Source organism: Saccostrea echinata, unplaced genomic scaffold (assembly GCF_033153115.1).
Source record: "Saccostrea echinata isolate AGI-Se365-2 ecotype Australia unplaced genomic scaffold, CSIRO_AGI_Sech_v1 ptg000009l, whole genome shotgun sequence".
NCBI lineage: Eukaryota > Metazoa > Mollusca > Bivalvia > Ostreida > Ostreidae > Saccostrea > Saccostrea echinata.
The window spans coordinates 8,311,690-8,327,698 of NW_026889758.1; the positions used below are offsets into that span (position 1 = coordinate 8,311,690).

At 36.3% G+C, this 16,009-nt stretch overlaps 2 protein-coding genes across 2 annotated transcripts; both read right to left on the bottom strand.

Moving 5' to 3' along the window:
- Nucleotides 1-1,513: 1,513 nt before the first annotated feature.
- LOC133181532 (G-protein coupled receptor 84-like) lies at nt 1,514-3,043 on the bottom strand. Its single transcript, XM_061316017.1, has one exon. It carries the CDS (start codon nt 3,041-3,043, stop codon nt 1,514-1,516), a length of 1,530 nt encoding a protein of 509 aa, XP_061172001.1.
- An 879-nt stretch (nt 3,044-3,922) lies between these two features.
- Nucleotides 3,923-15,728, bottom strand: LOC133181533 (arrestin domain-containing protein 17-like). The gene is made up of 7 exons (XM_061316018.1): nt 15,611-15,728; nt 15,399-15,533; nt 7,449-7,663; nt 6,913-7,089; nt 4,526-4,708; nt 4,245-4,422; nt 3,923-4,139 (listed from the first exon to the last, which is right to left on the bottom strand). The coding sequence occupies exons 1-7, from the start codon at nt 15,726-15,728 to the stop codon at nt 3,973-3,975; spliced, it is 1,173 nt and encodes a 390-aa protein (XP_061172002.1). The 3' UTR covers nt 3,923-3,972.
- Nucleotides 15,729-16,009: the final 281 nt, after the last annotated feature.

Consider the following 16,009-nt stretch of genomic DNA (forward strand, 5'->3'; position numbering starts at 1 on the left):
CTCACCTGAGCCGAAGGCTCGAGTGAGCTTTTCTGATCGAAATTTGTCCGTTGTCTGTCGTTGTCGTCGTCGGCGTTGTCGTCGTTGTAAACTTTTCACATTGTCATCTTCTTCTCAAGAACAACTGGGCCAATTTCAACCAAACTTATTACAAAGTATCCTTGTGTAAAGGGGATTCAAGTTTATTCAAATGGGGAGATAATCGCGAATTCATGAAAAATTTATGTCATCTTTTAAAAATCTTCTCAAGAACCACTGTGCTAGAAAATATGAAACTTACGTGGAAGCATCCTCAGGTAGTGTATATTCAAATTTGTTCAAATCATGACCCCCGGGGGTAGGGTGGGGCCACAGCGGGCGATCAAAGTTTTACTTAGGAACACATAGGGAAAATCTTTAAAATCTTCTTTTTAAGAACAGCGGAGCCATGATTGGTCATATTTATATGGAAGCATAATGCCCAGCTAGTGTAGATTCAAGTTTGCTCAAATCATGACCCTCGGGGTTAGGGCGGGGCCACAATGGACGATGAAAGTTTTACATAGGAATATATAGAAAAAAATCTTCTTCTCAAGAACAATGAAGCCACGATTAGTCATATTGATTTGGAATCATCCTCAGGTAGTGTAGATTCACTATATAGCCAGTCTTCTTGGGGAAAGTTTCACTATATAGCCAGTCTTCCAGGGGGAGGGGGGGGGGTCTCACTATATAGCCAGCCTTCCGGGGGAAGTCTCACTATATAGCGTCTTCCGGGGGGAATCTCACAATATAGCCAGTTTTCCGGGGGGGGGGGGGGTCTCACTATACGACACCGGTCCTTGTTATGAGGTATAGTGACGTCACCCGTATCGCACAGAGCGGAATTGGTGTATTTACTACTAAGCATATGATAAAAAATATTATAATAGTAAGGTACGCTTCGGATATGCCGATTTTTTGATAATAAAAGTTGAGCTAAATGACCAAACGTTCAAAGGAAAAATTAATAAAAATTTCTTAAGAACAGCAAAGATATTATAAGTCATGTTTGTTCAAATTATACCCCACCCACCCACCCCCACCCCGGAACCACTTTAATATTAAAACTTTTCAATATTGAACTGATTTCTGCATTTTCCTAGCCAAAGTGCTCAGGTGAACGATGTGACCCATGGGCCTCTTGTTTTCAGAGACAAGTCATTGCAGGTGTAATAGAGATGTCAACACATCACATAAGAGATTAAAGCTCCTCCACATGCATGCAATAGTTCATGATACAAAATATTAAAATACAATTACCCCAGGTATACACATGCACGTATAAGGATTCAGGAATGGACTACCAACGAAGGAAAAACTTTAAAAAGTCCATTTGTTTTGTATGGCAACGAATGTCTCACTTAAGTAATCAAATGAAAACATTTTATTTGTGCATAATATACAACATTTTGTACCTTTTACTTCAGACTAATTAGTCTAAAATGACATTGTTCAAAACTCAAACATTAAACATTGTTTATTTTTCCAAAAGTTATTTTTGGCTCGAGGAAGGACTGTTAATTATAGGAACTTCAGACATGTCGGCACTGTTCGGATGGAAGTCCTTCTCTTGGGATTCCCTGGTTTCTTCAGGTCCTCTATCAGATTCAGATCTGACTACGTTGTTATCATCACATTCTTCTTGTATAATTGGTGTGTTATCAGGTTTTCGTACCTTCTTAATCCAAGTCTTCGCCGCTTTGTTGGTCGCAACTGCTGTTGCAAAGTTGTTTTCTGTTTTAGGGGACACAAAAACAGCTTTGTCGAGTTTGTCTACTGCAGTGGAAATTGAATTTCGAATCCTAGCAACTTTGACAGTCACTGACTCCGGCAATGCCATCTTTGAATTTTGTCGAAAATGTCTGTTGTGCGCCATATAAATGATTGGCTTAGCTATAAAGCTCAACACGGCAAAAATCATTGTTAGAGAGTACCAGCCGCGCCAAATTGAGTCATCAAAGCCGTTAGCAAGAGCCAAAATGAGAGAAGGAAGCCAGCATATAGAGAGGAAGCAGTAAACAATCATGTATGTCACGGCCAAGTGGTGGTCTTCGTCTTTGTGGTCATCGGAGAACAGGTCGTAGCTTTGAACGGCACTTACTACGGACTGCAGACGGCTCGGACGATGTTTGGTGGAATTTTGCAATTTCCTCCAATAACGACTGCGGTTGTTAGCGGTTTCCTGATCTGACATTGTCATTTCTGCCAGAGTGTCTCGCCTAGCACTGATATCCCTTGGAGTCTCTTCCACTGCTGGCACGATGCCAGTGGTTGATACCGTGCTTTTCTCGCTTCTGTTGGTAATCTGTGGTGAGGTTACAGTGTTGTCTTGCTCTCGGGAGGGCTTCAAAAGTTCAATCATGTCACTTTTCTTCTTTTTTAATTCATTTCGATGATGGTTGAAAATAAGACAAGAAGTAACAAGGAAAATCAGCAAAGACACAACAAAAGTCAGAGAGAAAACAGTTGTGACGTAGATCAGACTTGATGAATGAAAGACGACACAAGATGCTTGGTAAACATCGTATGCTATGTGGGAAATTCCAAATACTGGTAAAATGGCAACACCAAGGTCTATAGCCCAAATCATAACGGACGTTATGCTTACACCCAGGTTAGAATCAAACACCGCGTGGTGAAGTTTTGGATTCTTTTGTTTAACTGCTCGTTCTATTAAACAAAAACACACCAACCCAAAGGACACGAGCATCAGCCATGTTGACATTACAGCATGGATGTAACATACGGGCTCGGACATTATCCAGCTTTTGGCAAGAGCTGTCACACAGGATGGAATAAGGGCAAAACCACACGCCAAAAAGTCCACAATAATTAGTTGTAACAGGTATCTATTGGTTGGAAGGAGAATTAATTTCCGCCGCTTCAACATAAAAATCAGGAATATATTGAGCAAACAACTTACGATAATGACGACACTACAGGTTCCGAAGAGAATGTAGGGTATGACGTCACTGCGTAACCAAACGATGAATGTCCCTCCAACAGATTCAATAAACGACATATTCGGAGATTTTGTGCCAAATAAATGAAAAGAATTTTAAGTCTTCAACAAATGATCAATCTCAGAACGATCAAAGGACACTCGGTAACAGTTATTCCATAATCGAAAATAATTTTATCTAGTTCTCTCTTCATGATTCTCAGCACAAAAATTAAAATATTTACATTCATTTTTGGACATGGTTCTTAATTCATAACAGAGCTATAACTATTTGCAGTGACAGAAATTTGCCAAACGATTTATAAGGGCACAATTGCAGATTTACACTCTATTCGAACCAGATTATGAATGCAGATAAACTTGAGTGCAATCGCAGATTAACAGTAATTAACTAAGACAGTAGGTTATTAGGTGAATATTGTGTCAGTCTTACCCTCTGTTTAACTTTTAAGCGTATAATCGTCTTATCGGTTAATATTCTGTAACATATACATATATGTCTTACATTTAATTGTCAAAATAAGACAGTTCTGCATATTTTCATAATTTAAATGTAGCTATAATGGAGATATATAATCATGCAGGAATGGAAATGCTTTTACCATTCCTTCACCTTTATTGTAAAGTCATGTTGACTTATGTTTTTCACGTGAACGTGACATCTAGTCGGACATCTAGTAGTCTGCTACAAGTTCAGTCCAATAATTTCCGTGCCTCCTTGAGGTGTGTATATATATGATATGTATATTATACATGTATAATATACATCTGAAGTTTAAAAAATTATTGATGTTTCTATCGGTAGTTGACTGTGATACGTAAAAAAAAGGCCATGAGTTTGTGATTCAATTTTTAAAAGTAGTCATCTTTACTGCTAACTGAAAAAGATGTATCTACATCATTTGTAAAAAAAAAAAAAAATGTTTATAGTTCGTCATAAATTCCGCCAGTAATGTCATCCATAGGATGGTCACGTTATGAAATGCAAATCATTTTTTGGTTTTTTCAACGAAGCATAAATATGACGGGTGCCATTGAATTCCAGGGCATTGTAAGGGAACTGGCACATGGTGATTGTTTACATGTTCATCAGATAAAGGGAAATGGTGATCCAAGGTTACAGAAAATATGCCGCTATTTCGAAATGCAGGAACACCTGTGAAAAAAGAAATTCAAAATTGTGACAAAATCTTAATTTTGTTATTAAATCAAATTTTGTTTATAATCAACTTATTTGAAAAACTATGAAAACAATACTTACATGAAGTCTTCCTTACTAAGCTCCTTAGATTTTCTGGAAGTTGAGCTTCGATGGAACCAATGTCATCTGTGTCCTCTTGCTCCGCAAATTGACTATTGCCAAGTTCTAACGGCAAATTCCCAATTATAAGACCTACGGACACTTTACAACAAACCCCAGAAGATACTTTTGCTGTTAGCTGTAAAAAAAAACCAATTACTTGTCAACAAGTATTTCATATTCTTTATTATCGAAACCGCTAGCAATAACAGTTACAATGAGTTTAACTATGGTGGTATTACTTGCAAACAATAGTGAACATCGATGTTGTTGCAGAATCTGGATCCTGATGGAGGTAATGGCGGAACAACAAGCTGGATGTTGTCCAGGGACAGAGTTGTGTTTCCTTGGATCTCATGCAGATGCCAGGTCTTCACGCTTCTCTGTACAGAGTGTTCTTTGTTGGTCGCCTTTAGTGTGACATTCTACATGACAAATTATTAAGTCCATTAGGCCAAAATAAAAAACACCTTTGTTTCCCCTAACGCGACCGACCCATTTAAATCGTGCCGACTGAAAAGTTTTTTTATTAAGATTATTTAAATATTTTTTTTTATTGTTTATCAAATTTATATAATACAATTTCATCAAAATCCGTTTTTTATCAGAACGGCGGCTTTTGTTTTACTCTCATTTGGTGCCGACAACATGTGGCCACAGAGGGTTAGTTCGTGTTATAAAACAATGGTGACGTATCAATCTTATTATATCTTTGACTTATTAGAATCCTACACTCTTGAGACATCTCGTGAATTAATGTACCATGACTAAGGAGTGTTAAGATGGTATTTAAAAATGTGTCTTCTAAAATTAACGTGCGTAGTACGCATAGCGAAGCCTGCCTCATGAGCAGATGAGGGGCGCTCTTTGTGAATACATATCAATAAATTTCACTGCATTTGATTCGTTTCGATCTAATAAACAGTTCATTTATGATCCTATTTTTACTATATAGGACCATAGGAGTTGTAAATATGTCTTTGTATGATTATTTCATTTGATAAATATAATTCAGATGTCGTTTCTTTATTCCTTTTATTTATGGTGTATTGTCTCCGTGACTATAAAATTAGATATATGAAACTTAAATCATTTTAGATATGGTTTGGTTGAATTATATATTGTTTACATGTACACTATTTCCAAATAGTGTTGAAATCTTAAAATTTGCTTATGGTACGGCTTCCTGAGACGTCCAGTTTATTTTTCTTTAGTTATCTCTTGAAAACGGGTTGTTTCTTTGCTTTAAAATACCTTTAAAATTTGTTGGGCCGGTGGAGGGCTCCTAATTTAGACTTTTACTCGGCACTTATGGCCTTTGATCATTAAGCATCAGTAATGGGATCTTTTACGTGCCATCTACATGTATACTCCGACACTGGACCTACGTTTTTTATGGTCTTATTCGACTGACCGGTCTGCAAGTCCCACGTCGGGACCTGTGACTTAGAATAAGCTCCCGAATTACGTCGTGACTATAAAACGAAACACTAGAATTACTGTGCCACGCAAGGCCCTTGACATTTTGTCTGTGTAAGTACTCGAAGATGATAGTAGGTTTGAAAAATGTACTCGAATGTCCCATGGTTCTGTATTTGCGAATCTTGTGTTTTTTGTAAATATTCGATTTCAATAAATTTACGCGGCCTGAGATATTTTACAAGTTCAAATGAATAATATTTGCGATTTAATTTACCATACATGTTGCTTCATTTGTATGATATTCGGTTTAAAAATTGGTTTCTTTTGTTCTTTATTTATAAAGATATTATTCAATTTTTCAGAATGTATTCCCAAACCTGCTGTCAGAAAAAAAATAATTTACCTACCTACCGACCCAACTTGAGATTTTTGGGTCGGGTTAGGGGAAACAAAGATATTTTTAATGATGGCCTTAGCTTGTTATTAAAAGTGTCCAAATGAAATGGAAAACTAAATGCAAGTTTTTTATGTAAAAGGTGAAGATAACGAACATTGATCAATTTCATAAATCCAGTAAACAAAACGAATCGTGAATAGCAAGGGCAAAAACAATGAACTCTGAAAACACCAGAGATGGGATCAGAAGCTTAGGAGGAATAAGCATCCCTTGTCGACCGGTCACACCCGTCGTTAGCCCTAAGTTTTGAGACGAAGTAGTCCGTTGTCAAATTTAGTATAAAAGAAATGACCTAACAAATGGTATGAAACATGTCAGACAAAATACGACTCATTGATAGGTTGTATTTACAAACAAAGCCATCATAACGACTGTAGAATTTGCAAAAAGCTTATTGAAATCCTTGTAACATCAACTTATTTGTCAGTAGCTTCCCTCGGTTTGAAAATTAATCGCACTCAGAGCATACTATTGTGTATCGAAGCATTAGGGAGACATAAAACACCATATGCAAGTAATATTGGAATATCACTACACAAAAAAGGGAAGCTGACGGTGAGAAAGCTGAAGTCATCCGATTTGTCACACAGTTTAGTTATTTGTCGGTCACTATTGTGAACAGTCAATATATCCTCAAAATATGAAACGGATGTTGCAGACTTTATATATATAATTATAGTGTCCACTGGGATATATGGATTGAAACATTGAGAAAACCTTAGCATCATGAAACTGTTACTCTAATCTTACCATTATGAGATCCAAGAATACAGTTTTAAGTGCATTCTGAGATTGGTTATCACATTCTCCGTCTAACTGAATTATCTCCCCTGGAACATAGCCGATTTTGCTGAGTTTCAGCTTCGTTTTAACTGAACCGGAAGTACAACAACTAACCATCTGTACATCTTCTGCTTCCTCTGACCTCTATAAGAATATATATTAAGAGTCACTTCTAGGAGGTCTTGCTCCTATTCAGAGGAAAATCTTTTCTTCTTGGTCTTGCATAAAAGATAAGCTGAAGAACTTGACACTTTTTGTTATTCATTTTGTATGAAGTTCATGATGGATCATCAACATGTCGTAGCAATTAAAAAAGATCAACAAGGCTTGCATTTTCTTAATCATTGATAAAAAAAAAAAAATCGATTCTCCTACAAAGCCTTACGATGTCTTTTATTCCACAGTCTTTTTACGTGAGATGTGATGAAATGATGATGTCTCTGTGCAAGAAAAGAAAGTATGTGGTCCAACCTGAAAATACAAATGTTTAGTCCATAACTTACCATTGCGTAGGGTGATTCATTTAGGTTGAAGACTGAGATAATAGTGAAGGGGAGAAGAAATTCCAGCTGGCCCTGGGACTCACGTAATATGTACGCTCGTAAATAATAACGTGTACACCCATTCTCACCCTCAAATGACGTAGGCAGCTCATCCGGAAGTTGTGTTGCGAAGGGATATTGGTAAGTTCCAGTAGTTAATGGAAAAGCAGCGCCACCTACTTATAAAAGTACTTCATAAATTTAGGACCAACATAAATGTACATGTACATTACTTCTCTTTTTGAAATTTTGAATCGATAGATCAGTCAATCACACATCATTGCAGTCTTAAGATTGCTGAATTCGGTCTTCTGTTTGAAATTCTTCCTTATTTCCTGTATGCCTGAGTTTGCTTTACCTGAATACTGTATGTTAAAGTACATTTTATCAGTTTAATTTCTTTTAATTTGTCCAATATCTATGAAAATACAAAATTATGGAGCGTCATGTTAACATAAATTCGAATAATTGAGGATATCTCTATTTATGTTAAACTTTTTTGTTAGAGGACAACAAGAATTCAATTTCAGAGATCATTATTTAAATTACGGTATGTTGAATTAAAGATATCAATTAAATGTTGCTGTCGTTGTGCTCATAAATTGTATTGATATCATTAATTCCATTGATGATTGTATGCATGTTGTTTTACGTCCCGTTCGAGAATTTTTCACTCATAGAGAGACGTCACCATATACCGGTGAAAGGCTTCAAATTTTGACCTTTACTCGGCACTCAGGGCCATTGAGCAGTGAAGGTTCTTAATCGTGCCAACGCCTTCCGTAACACGGGGCTTCGGTTTTTAAAGTCTCATCAAAAGAACCCGCAACTTTCACTTCAAAGTGCAGAGCGCTTGACGAAGGGACAGTTGCTACCTATTTTTCACCGACTTAGGTCAGTCGCGGTCGTGATTCGAACATACAACCTTCCGATAAAGAAGCGAGCGCTCTACCGACTGAGCTACCGTGACGGCATTAATTCCACTGAAGAGAGCAGTTATTCAAGTGAAGAGAGCAATAATTGAATTATTGTGTGCAACAATACAATTATAATATTGCTCCGTTCGTTTGATTTATTGAGCGGTCCAATTCAATTGCTTCTATTATTACTTCATTTAAAAATAACAATTCAAGTAACCCAACAATTAATGCGCTCGACAATTTAGAACTGAAGCTCTCTTTAATTTTCTGAACGTCAAATGAATTAATAATATTTTCAAATAATGAAAGATATCTTCAATTACTTATTGCTCCTTGTGACGGTACATTTGTCGTTTTGTACTATTGTCGTCGGCGACAATATGCACCCACCCTCACTGCACATATTGTCGTCCATCGGTACATATTGTCGCCGGGGTAAATATTGTCGCCGGTGACAATATGTACCGAGACGAGCCTTTTAATAGACGACAAAACGTACAGTCACGCATCGGCACATTTTGTCGTCTGCGACAATATGTAAATGTAAACATTTGCACATTTTGTCGCCGATATATTGTGTTGAAGAATATTTACTAAGAGAGAAAGAGAGATTCACACACAAACACACACAAGACTTTGACTGGGCTAACTATCGTAAAATTAGGAACAAAGTTTTATAATATGAAAAAAGCATGCGCTGTCAAATTTCTATGACAATATTGATATACAAATCTTTAAAATCTTTTTTTTTAAAAAAATCCTTTGTCCCAGAGGTAATTAACAACTGGAATTCTCTCAATCTGGAAGTGAGGGAATTAAAGTCCATCAATCAATTCAAGAAAAGTATTTGTACACCCTCCTCTAAACCTCCTTATTTTTCATATGGAAAACGTTTTTGGAATATAATTCACACTAAATTAAGACATAATCGTATCCTAAATAGCGGCCAATATCGGAGAAATATAATTTCTTCCCCCAAATGTACTTGCGGCCAAACTAAAGACGTTTATCATTTTTTCTTTGTATGCAAGAAATATGAACGTCCAAGAAATGACGTAATAAACACTTTTCTTCAACTTAACCTGCAAATTGTAATAGACACTCATTTTTTTTATGTGGAAACGAATCTTTGCCTACCGATGTAAATATTAAAATTTTCTGTAGTGTCCAGAAATTTATTCGAGAATCAGATAGATTTTAATTCAAAACAGTGTCTTTGATTTTTGTACATGCAGAATGAAAATTTTAAATGTTTTAGCAAATATGAAAGCTTCTTGTTCAATAAACATTGTAATCAGTGTCTATGTAACATTAGAGCTCAGGTAGATTACTCAGAGTATGTGTCTTTATAATTTTCATATATATCACATGTACAACATATTTTTTTGTAAATTATCTCAATTTATTTATTATGACAATCATATTGTATTCATTGTTTGTATAACAAGGAGAGGATTTATTAAGTTGAAAGAGCTTGTACGGCGGGTGTGACCGGTCGGCAGGGGATGCTCACTCCTTCATGGCACCTGATCCCACCTCTGATGTTTGGAGGTCCGTGTTTGCTCTGCTCCTACTTTGTATTGTATAATGGATTTTTGAGCTTGAATACTGTTCGTTATCTCCATATATTTCATTTTAACCACCGAACATGTATCTCTGCTGGTGGACAGTCTGTCCCCGAGGATACTTGTCGTTCGGTACCTATTCATTCATGAGTACACAGAATAACGAAATGATACTGGCAGACGCGTCGCCCAGTATAAAAAGGCGTCACTCTTTTGAGTCTATAAGGGACACAGACTCAAGGAATTCATTCGGTGCCCCTCGGATAATCCTCAGGGATATTAAACATATGTCATATGTACAGTCTTCAGATTCCCAGTTTTGGTATAAAACCAATAGTTCATACAAACAATTGAAAGAATGTAAAGTTTCTATTAAAGATATATTCGAAGACTCCTTTTCCGATCCCATGTCTTCTATTTCAAAATGTTCTGCGAAAAACTGTAAAACCTGTGACATTTTGATAACTAACACTTCTTTCACCAGTAATCTTACTGGACAGAGCTTCTGTACCAAAACTTGGGAAAATCTGAACTGCAAATCTTCTAATGTTGTCTACGGAATAGAATGTAATCTTTGTGGACTTGTTTATGTTGGTGAAACCAAGGGATCACTGAATAAAAGAACATCAGGTCATAGATTTCAGATAAATAATGGGGGTCAGCAACTTTTATACAAACATTTTAATTTACCTGATCATTCTATTTTGTCAATGAAAGTTAGAATTCTGGAAAAGATTTACCACCACACAAACAGTCCATCACTGAGTACACCTTTCCGTAGACAACGAGAAGAATTTTGGATAAGAAAGCTAGGGACAGCCTTTCCCTATGGATGTAATGACAATGTCGATAGTGTTGGAAATCTTTCCAGTCCACAGTGTAACAATGTAAATGTGATGGGACTTTTTAACCATACACAGAGACGTAAGCGTAGTCATGGGCATCGGTCTTACAATAAACCTTTAATACACGATGTCTCTTTTGATTCATTACTACCTTACGTAAATCAACAGTTAGGTCTACATCATATTCGCACCAAACTTTACTCTGTCCCTTTGAAACTTTTAAAAAGTCTTCTTGAAAAGGTCAAGGAAAGTCCATTTTTTGATTCCTCGACACCAGAATATAGGCTCGGATCTGTAGTTATGGATATTGCCAATCATAGGCTTTTTAAACCCCCGCGTTTTACTGAAGAAAATGCAGCTAAAACAATCCGTTTTTTCCTTAAACTTCAATATGCCAACAAAGGAATTGACGCGGTTAATATAAGTAATATTCTTAATCACAAAAGAGTCCAGTCTTGTATTCCACCATATTTCAAGTTAAAGACTACACTTTGTATTTCCTACAAATATACATCGACTGTTGCTTCCAAACTTTTTAATTACAAGAAAACTTTACAGGGCCTGGATATCGAATATCTGAAACATAATCCTCCATCGTGTTCATGTTCTTCTTCGCCCTATAACTATAGTCCTGCTGGACACGTTATTACTGGTGACGTAAATATAGTTAATAATGAGGACCTTAGATCACTAATTTTAAAAGGTCCTAAATTTAGGGAACCGAGATCCTTCAACTGGCGTAAGAATTTCATAAATATCATGGATTCTGTAGAGGACTACGCCTGGCGATGGGCCAGACATGAAAAAGAAGACCTTGACACTTTGTCAGAATGGATTAAATGTATCAGATGTATGTTAAAATCGCGCTTTAAAAAATTAAGATGCAATATGAAAACCATCTATCCTTCTGTATTCAATAATCCAGAAGTGAAAAAAGAATTAGATAGATTACATGATCAGTACGTACTGGTCCCTGCTGACAAAGCAGGTAACAACATTGTCTTTGTTTGTAAGGCTCATTATATTAAATGTATTTTAGAGGAACTTGGATTTAATTCTACAAGTGGTAATCCAACTTATACTCATAGTTCCCTTTCTAAGGAAGAAATTCTTCAAAATCATATGTCAGTTTTGAATATTTTTAATATTCCAAACAACCAAAATGAATTCGAATTACCATATTTATATTGGATTCCGAAACTTCATTAAAATCCTTACAAACAAAGATACAAAGCGGGTTCCAGTAAATGTTCAACCAAGCCTCTATCTTTACTCCTCACTAAGATATTAACAGTGGTGAAGGAGAAACTTCAAGAGTACTGTGCAACAATATATTCGAGAAGTGGTGTAAATCAGATGTGGATACTTAAAAATTCCAAGGAACTTTTGGAAAATTTGAAATCATCAGATTTTACCAAAATCAACACCTTAAAAACTTACGACTTTTCAACTTTATACACAACCATTCCCCACGATAAATTAAAGTCCAGGCTTTTTGATATCATTGACAGCTGCTTTTTCAATAAAAATGGAACTCGTAAATATACTTACCTTGTCATTGGTCATTTGCAAAATTATTTTGTTAAAAAACATTCTGATTGTACACACAAGTACTCTGAAGTTGACATTAAAATGATGCTTGAGTTTCTGATTGACAATATCTATGTGGTTTTTGGAGACCAGGTCTTCTAACAATCTATTGGAATTTCTATGGGTACCAATTGCGCCCCGTTATTAGCAGACCTTTTTTTGTATTCATATGAAGCAGAATTTGTCCAAAATCTTGTACGTGAAAAGAAGAAAACACTTGCTGTGGCGTTTAACTCGACACTTAGATATATCGACGACGTACTGTCAATCAACAATGACTATTTTCATTCTTATGTCGATACGATATATCCTGGTGAACTTGAGATAAAAGATACCACAGAGTCTGACACATCTGTTTCATATTTGGATATTTTACTTGAAAAAGACGTTAATGGTAATTTAACAACCAAGCTTTATGATAAACGTGATGACTTTAACTTTTCAATCGTCAACTTCCCTTACTTATGCAGCAATATACCTTCATCACCTGCATACGGGGTATATATCTCTCAGTTGATTCGATACGCAAGAGCATGCTCTACGTATGTACAATTTCTAAAACGAGGTAAATTATTGACAAATAAGTTGATGAAACAAGAATATCAGCTGTCTCGTTTAAAGTCATCATTTCGTAAGTTCTTTGGTCGATACAATGACCTTGTCAGCAAATACAATTTATCATTGAGTCAAATGCTGACTGACGTTTTTCATACTAATTGTTAGGCCATTATTTACACACTGAATTGTCGACGGATTTTTCCGTTATTTCCCGATCATGACAAGGAGCACACGGCGGGTGTGACCGGTCGGCAGGGGATGCTCACTCCTCCATGGCACCTGATCCCACCTCTGATGTTTGGAGGTCCGTGTTTGCTCTGCTCCTACTTTGTATTGTATAATGGACTTTTGAGCTTGAATACTGTTCGTTATCTCCATATATTTCATGCAATCCTTTTGTATGCATTATTACAATAAAATATGTTCAAATCAAACACACACACATACCCTCTCACACACAGAGACAAACAGACAGAAGGATAGATAAAAGATAGAAAAGGTGTATTGTAGATTAATAAGTAAACAAGATGTATATATTTAGCATTACTCGCAATACTGTATGGAGAAAAAGGTTTTGGTCAGAAATTGTGTCCAGGATTGGTGTACATCACAACAATGTACATGTGTATGTCTCAAGATACCGTAATTCCTCAGAGATCTGATAAATCTGCCTTTTTTTCTCGTTATATATACTTGGAGATTGATTTTTTGTTGTTTTTGTTGTTCAGTAGTAATGATTATCTGGAAATTATTTTTTGCATTATTTTTTTTACATGTGCCTATATAATTGGTGTTGGGGTTGACATTTTAAGCTCACCTGAGCTTAAAGCTCAAGTGAGATTTTCTGATCACATTTTGTCTGTCGTCCGTCCGTCCGTCACTTTTCACATTTTCAGCTTCTTCTCAAGAACTACAAGGCCATTTTCAGCCAAACGTACCACTAAAGGGATTCAAGTTTTTTTTTCAAATGAAAGGCCATGCCCTCTTTCAAGGGAAGTAGTTAAGAATTAGTGAAAATTTAGTGATATCTTTTAAAAATCTTCTCAAGAACCATTGTGTCAGAAAAGTTGAAATAAAGTGTCCATCGGGGGAAGGGCGGGGCTACAATATGTGATCAAAGTTTTTCATAGAATATATAGGAAATTTTCTTTCAAAATCTTCTCAAGAACTATTGGGTCAGAAGAGATGATACTTATGTGAAAGCTTCAATACATAGTGTACGATCAGTTTTGTAGGATGCTGGCACGAAAAAGATCCCTCACTGCTCATTGGCCTTGAGTGCCGAATATAGGTCTAAATTTGCATCTCTCCATCGGCAAGTGGAGACGTCTCCATTTGAGTACAAATACTCGAGAGGGACGTTAAAACAATAAACAAAAAACAAAAACAAAATAAATCAATTTTGCTCAAATCAGGACCCCCATGGGTAGAGTGGGAACACAATGGATGATCAAAGTTTTACAAAAGAATATATACAGATTTTTTTTTTTTAACTTCTGAAGAACCAAAGGCGGATCTAGCATCGGCGCACCCCCCCCCCCCCCCACCTGCTTTATGAAAAATTTTCTGAAATTTTTGGATCCACCACTGAGAACAGCGGTAGGCCAGTGATTGATGATGTTTATATAGAAGCATCCACAGTGTAGATTCAAGTATCTTCAAATCATGACCACCACCCCCCTCCCGGCCTAGAGTGGGGCCACAATGGGGTATCAAAGTTTTACATAGGAAAATTCTTTTAAAAAATTTCTTCTCAAAAACAGCAAAGCAACGATTAGTCATATTTATATGGAAGCATTAGTCTACCATGCATTGTCATGCGACATATACTGATGGACGACAATTTGCGCAGTGAGGGTTGGTACACATTGTCGCCGGCGACAATATGAACAGGAAAACAAAATGTACCGTCACAAAAGCATACGAGACACGTCAGTGTGATTTACACATCAATTACGTTTAAAAAAACCACCAAAAAACAAAAAAAAATCTTTAAGAAAAAATATCTGTGTGGCGACAGTATGTGCAGTGAGGGTAAGGCACATAATGTCGCCCGCGACAATATGTACAATACGACAATATGTACCGTCATATTTCTCCACATAAAACGAAATTTGAGTCAGTTAACAATACTTTCTTTTGCCAAGTTCTTCATTAACTTTGAGCTTTTCAGCTCATCAGTACAAATAAAACATGACGAGTGAGTTACCAGTAGAATGTAATAACAGTGTACATATTCAAAATTAAGACTAATTGGGTTTTTTTTAGTGTTTTAAACTAAAGCAGATAACCTAGGTTACAAAATTCTTTTACATTTTCAGTATTAAACAATACCAACACCTTTCATATTTAGGGGTTTTCCAGTATTAAATAAGACTTTCTTTTGCTCAGTGTGTGTTATTCATTCAGTGTCATCCAACATCACAGACATACCTTTGGTGGCCAGGTCTATCTTGGTGTGGCAGTACCTCTCCAGTGACGTGTGCTGACTGACTACCCCATTCCTAGATTTACCGTGCTTTTCCTCAACAACGACGTAAGAGAGGCCCGTCACCTCCAAGAACACGCCTAAAAATCGAGGCACAAGTACATCAGAAAACTAGTCTACTTAGAGCTGGGAAGAATAGAGAGATGGAGACGCTTACCCGTAGTTTCGAACTTCTCAACGATGTTAAACTGCACAATTCCTTCCACACTTTGTTCGGGAAGGAAGACCGCTTGAGATTTAGTTAAAATAATCCTAAAATTCTTTATTATTGTCATATTATTTAGTTTGTATTTCGTTTCATATTTATCTTGACTCAATTTATACAGGTATACATGTTAATCTGTGTATTAAGATTATGGAGGATTATAAAGTTCAATTACACGTGGATTACCATAATCTATACAGTATATCAATTCATTAGCAAGGACATTGACAAAAGATGAGTATGCTGTAATTTTTGAAAAAGCGAAAAGAGTTTTAAAAAATCGACATAAACATGTATCCCTAGAGAGGATAAAGTATTCATAATAATTCTGATCGTCGCCAAGTAATTAAA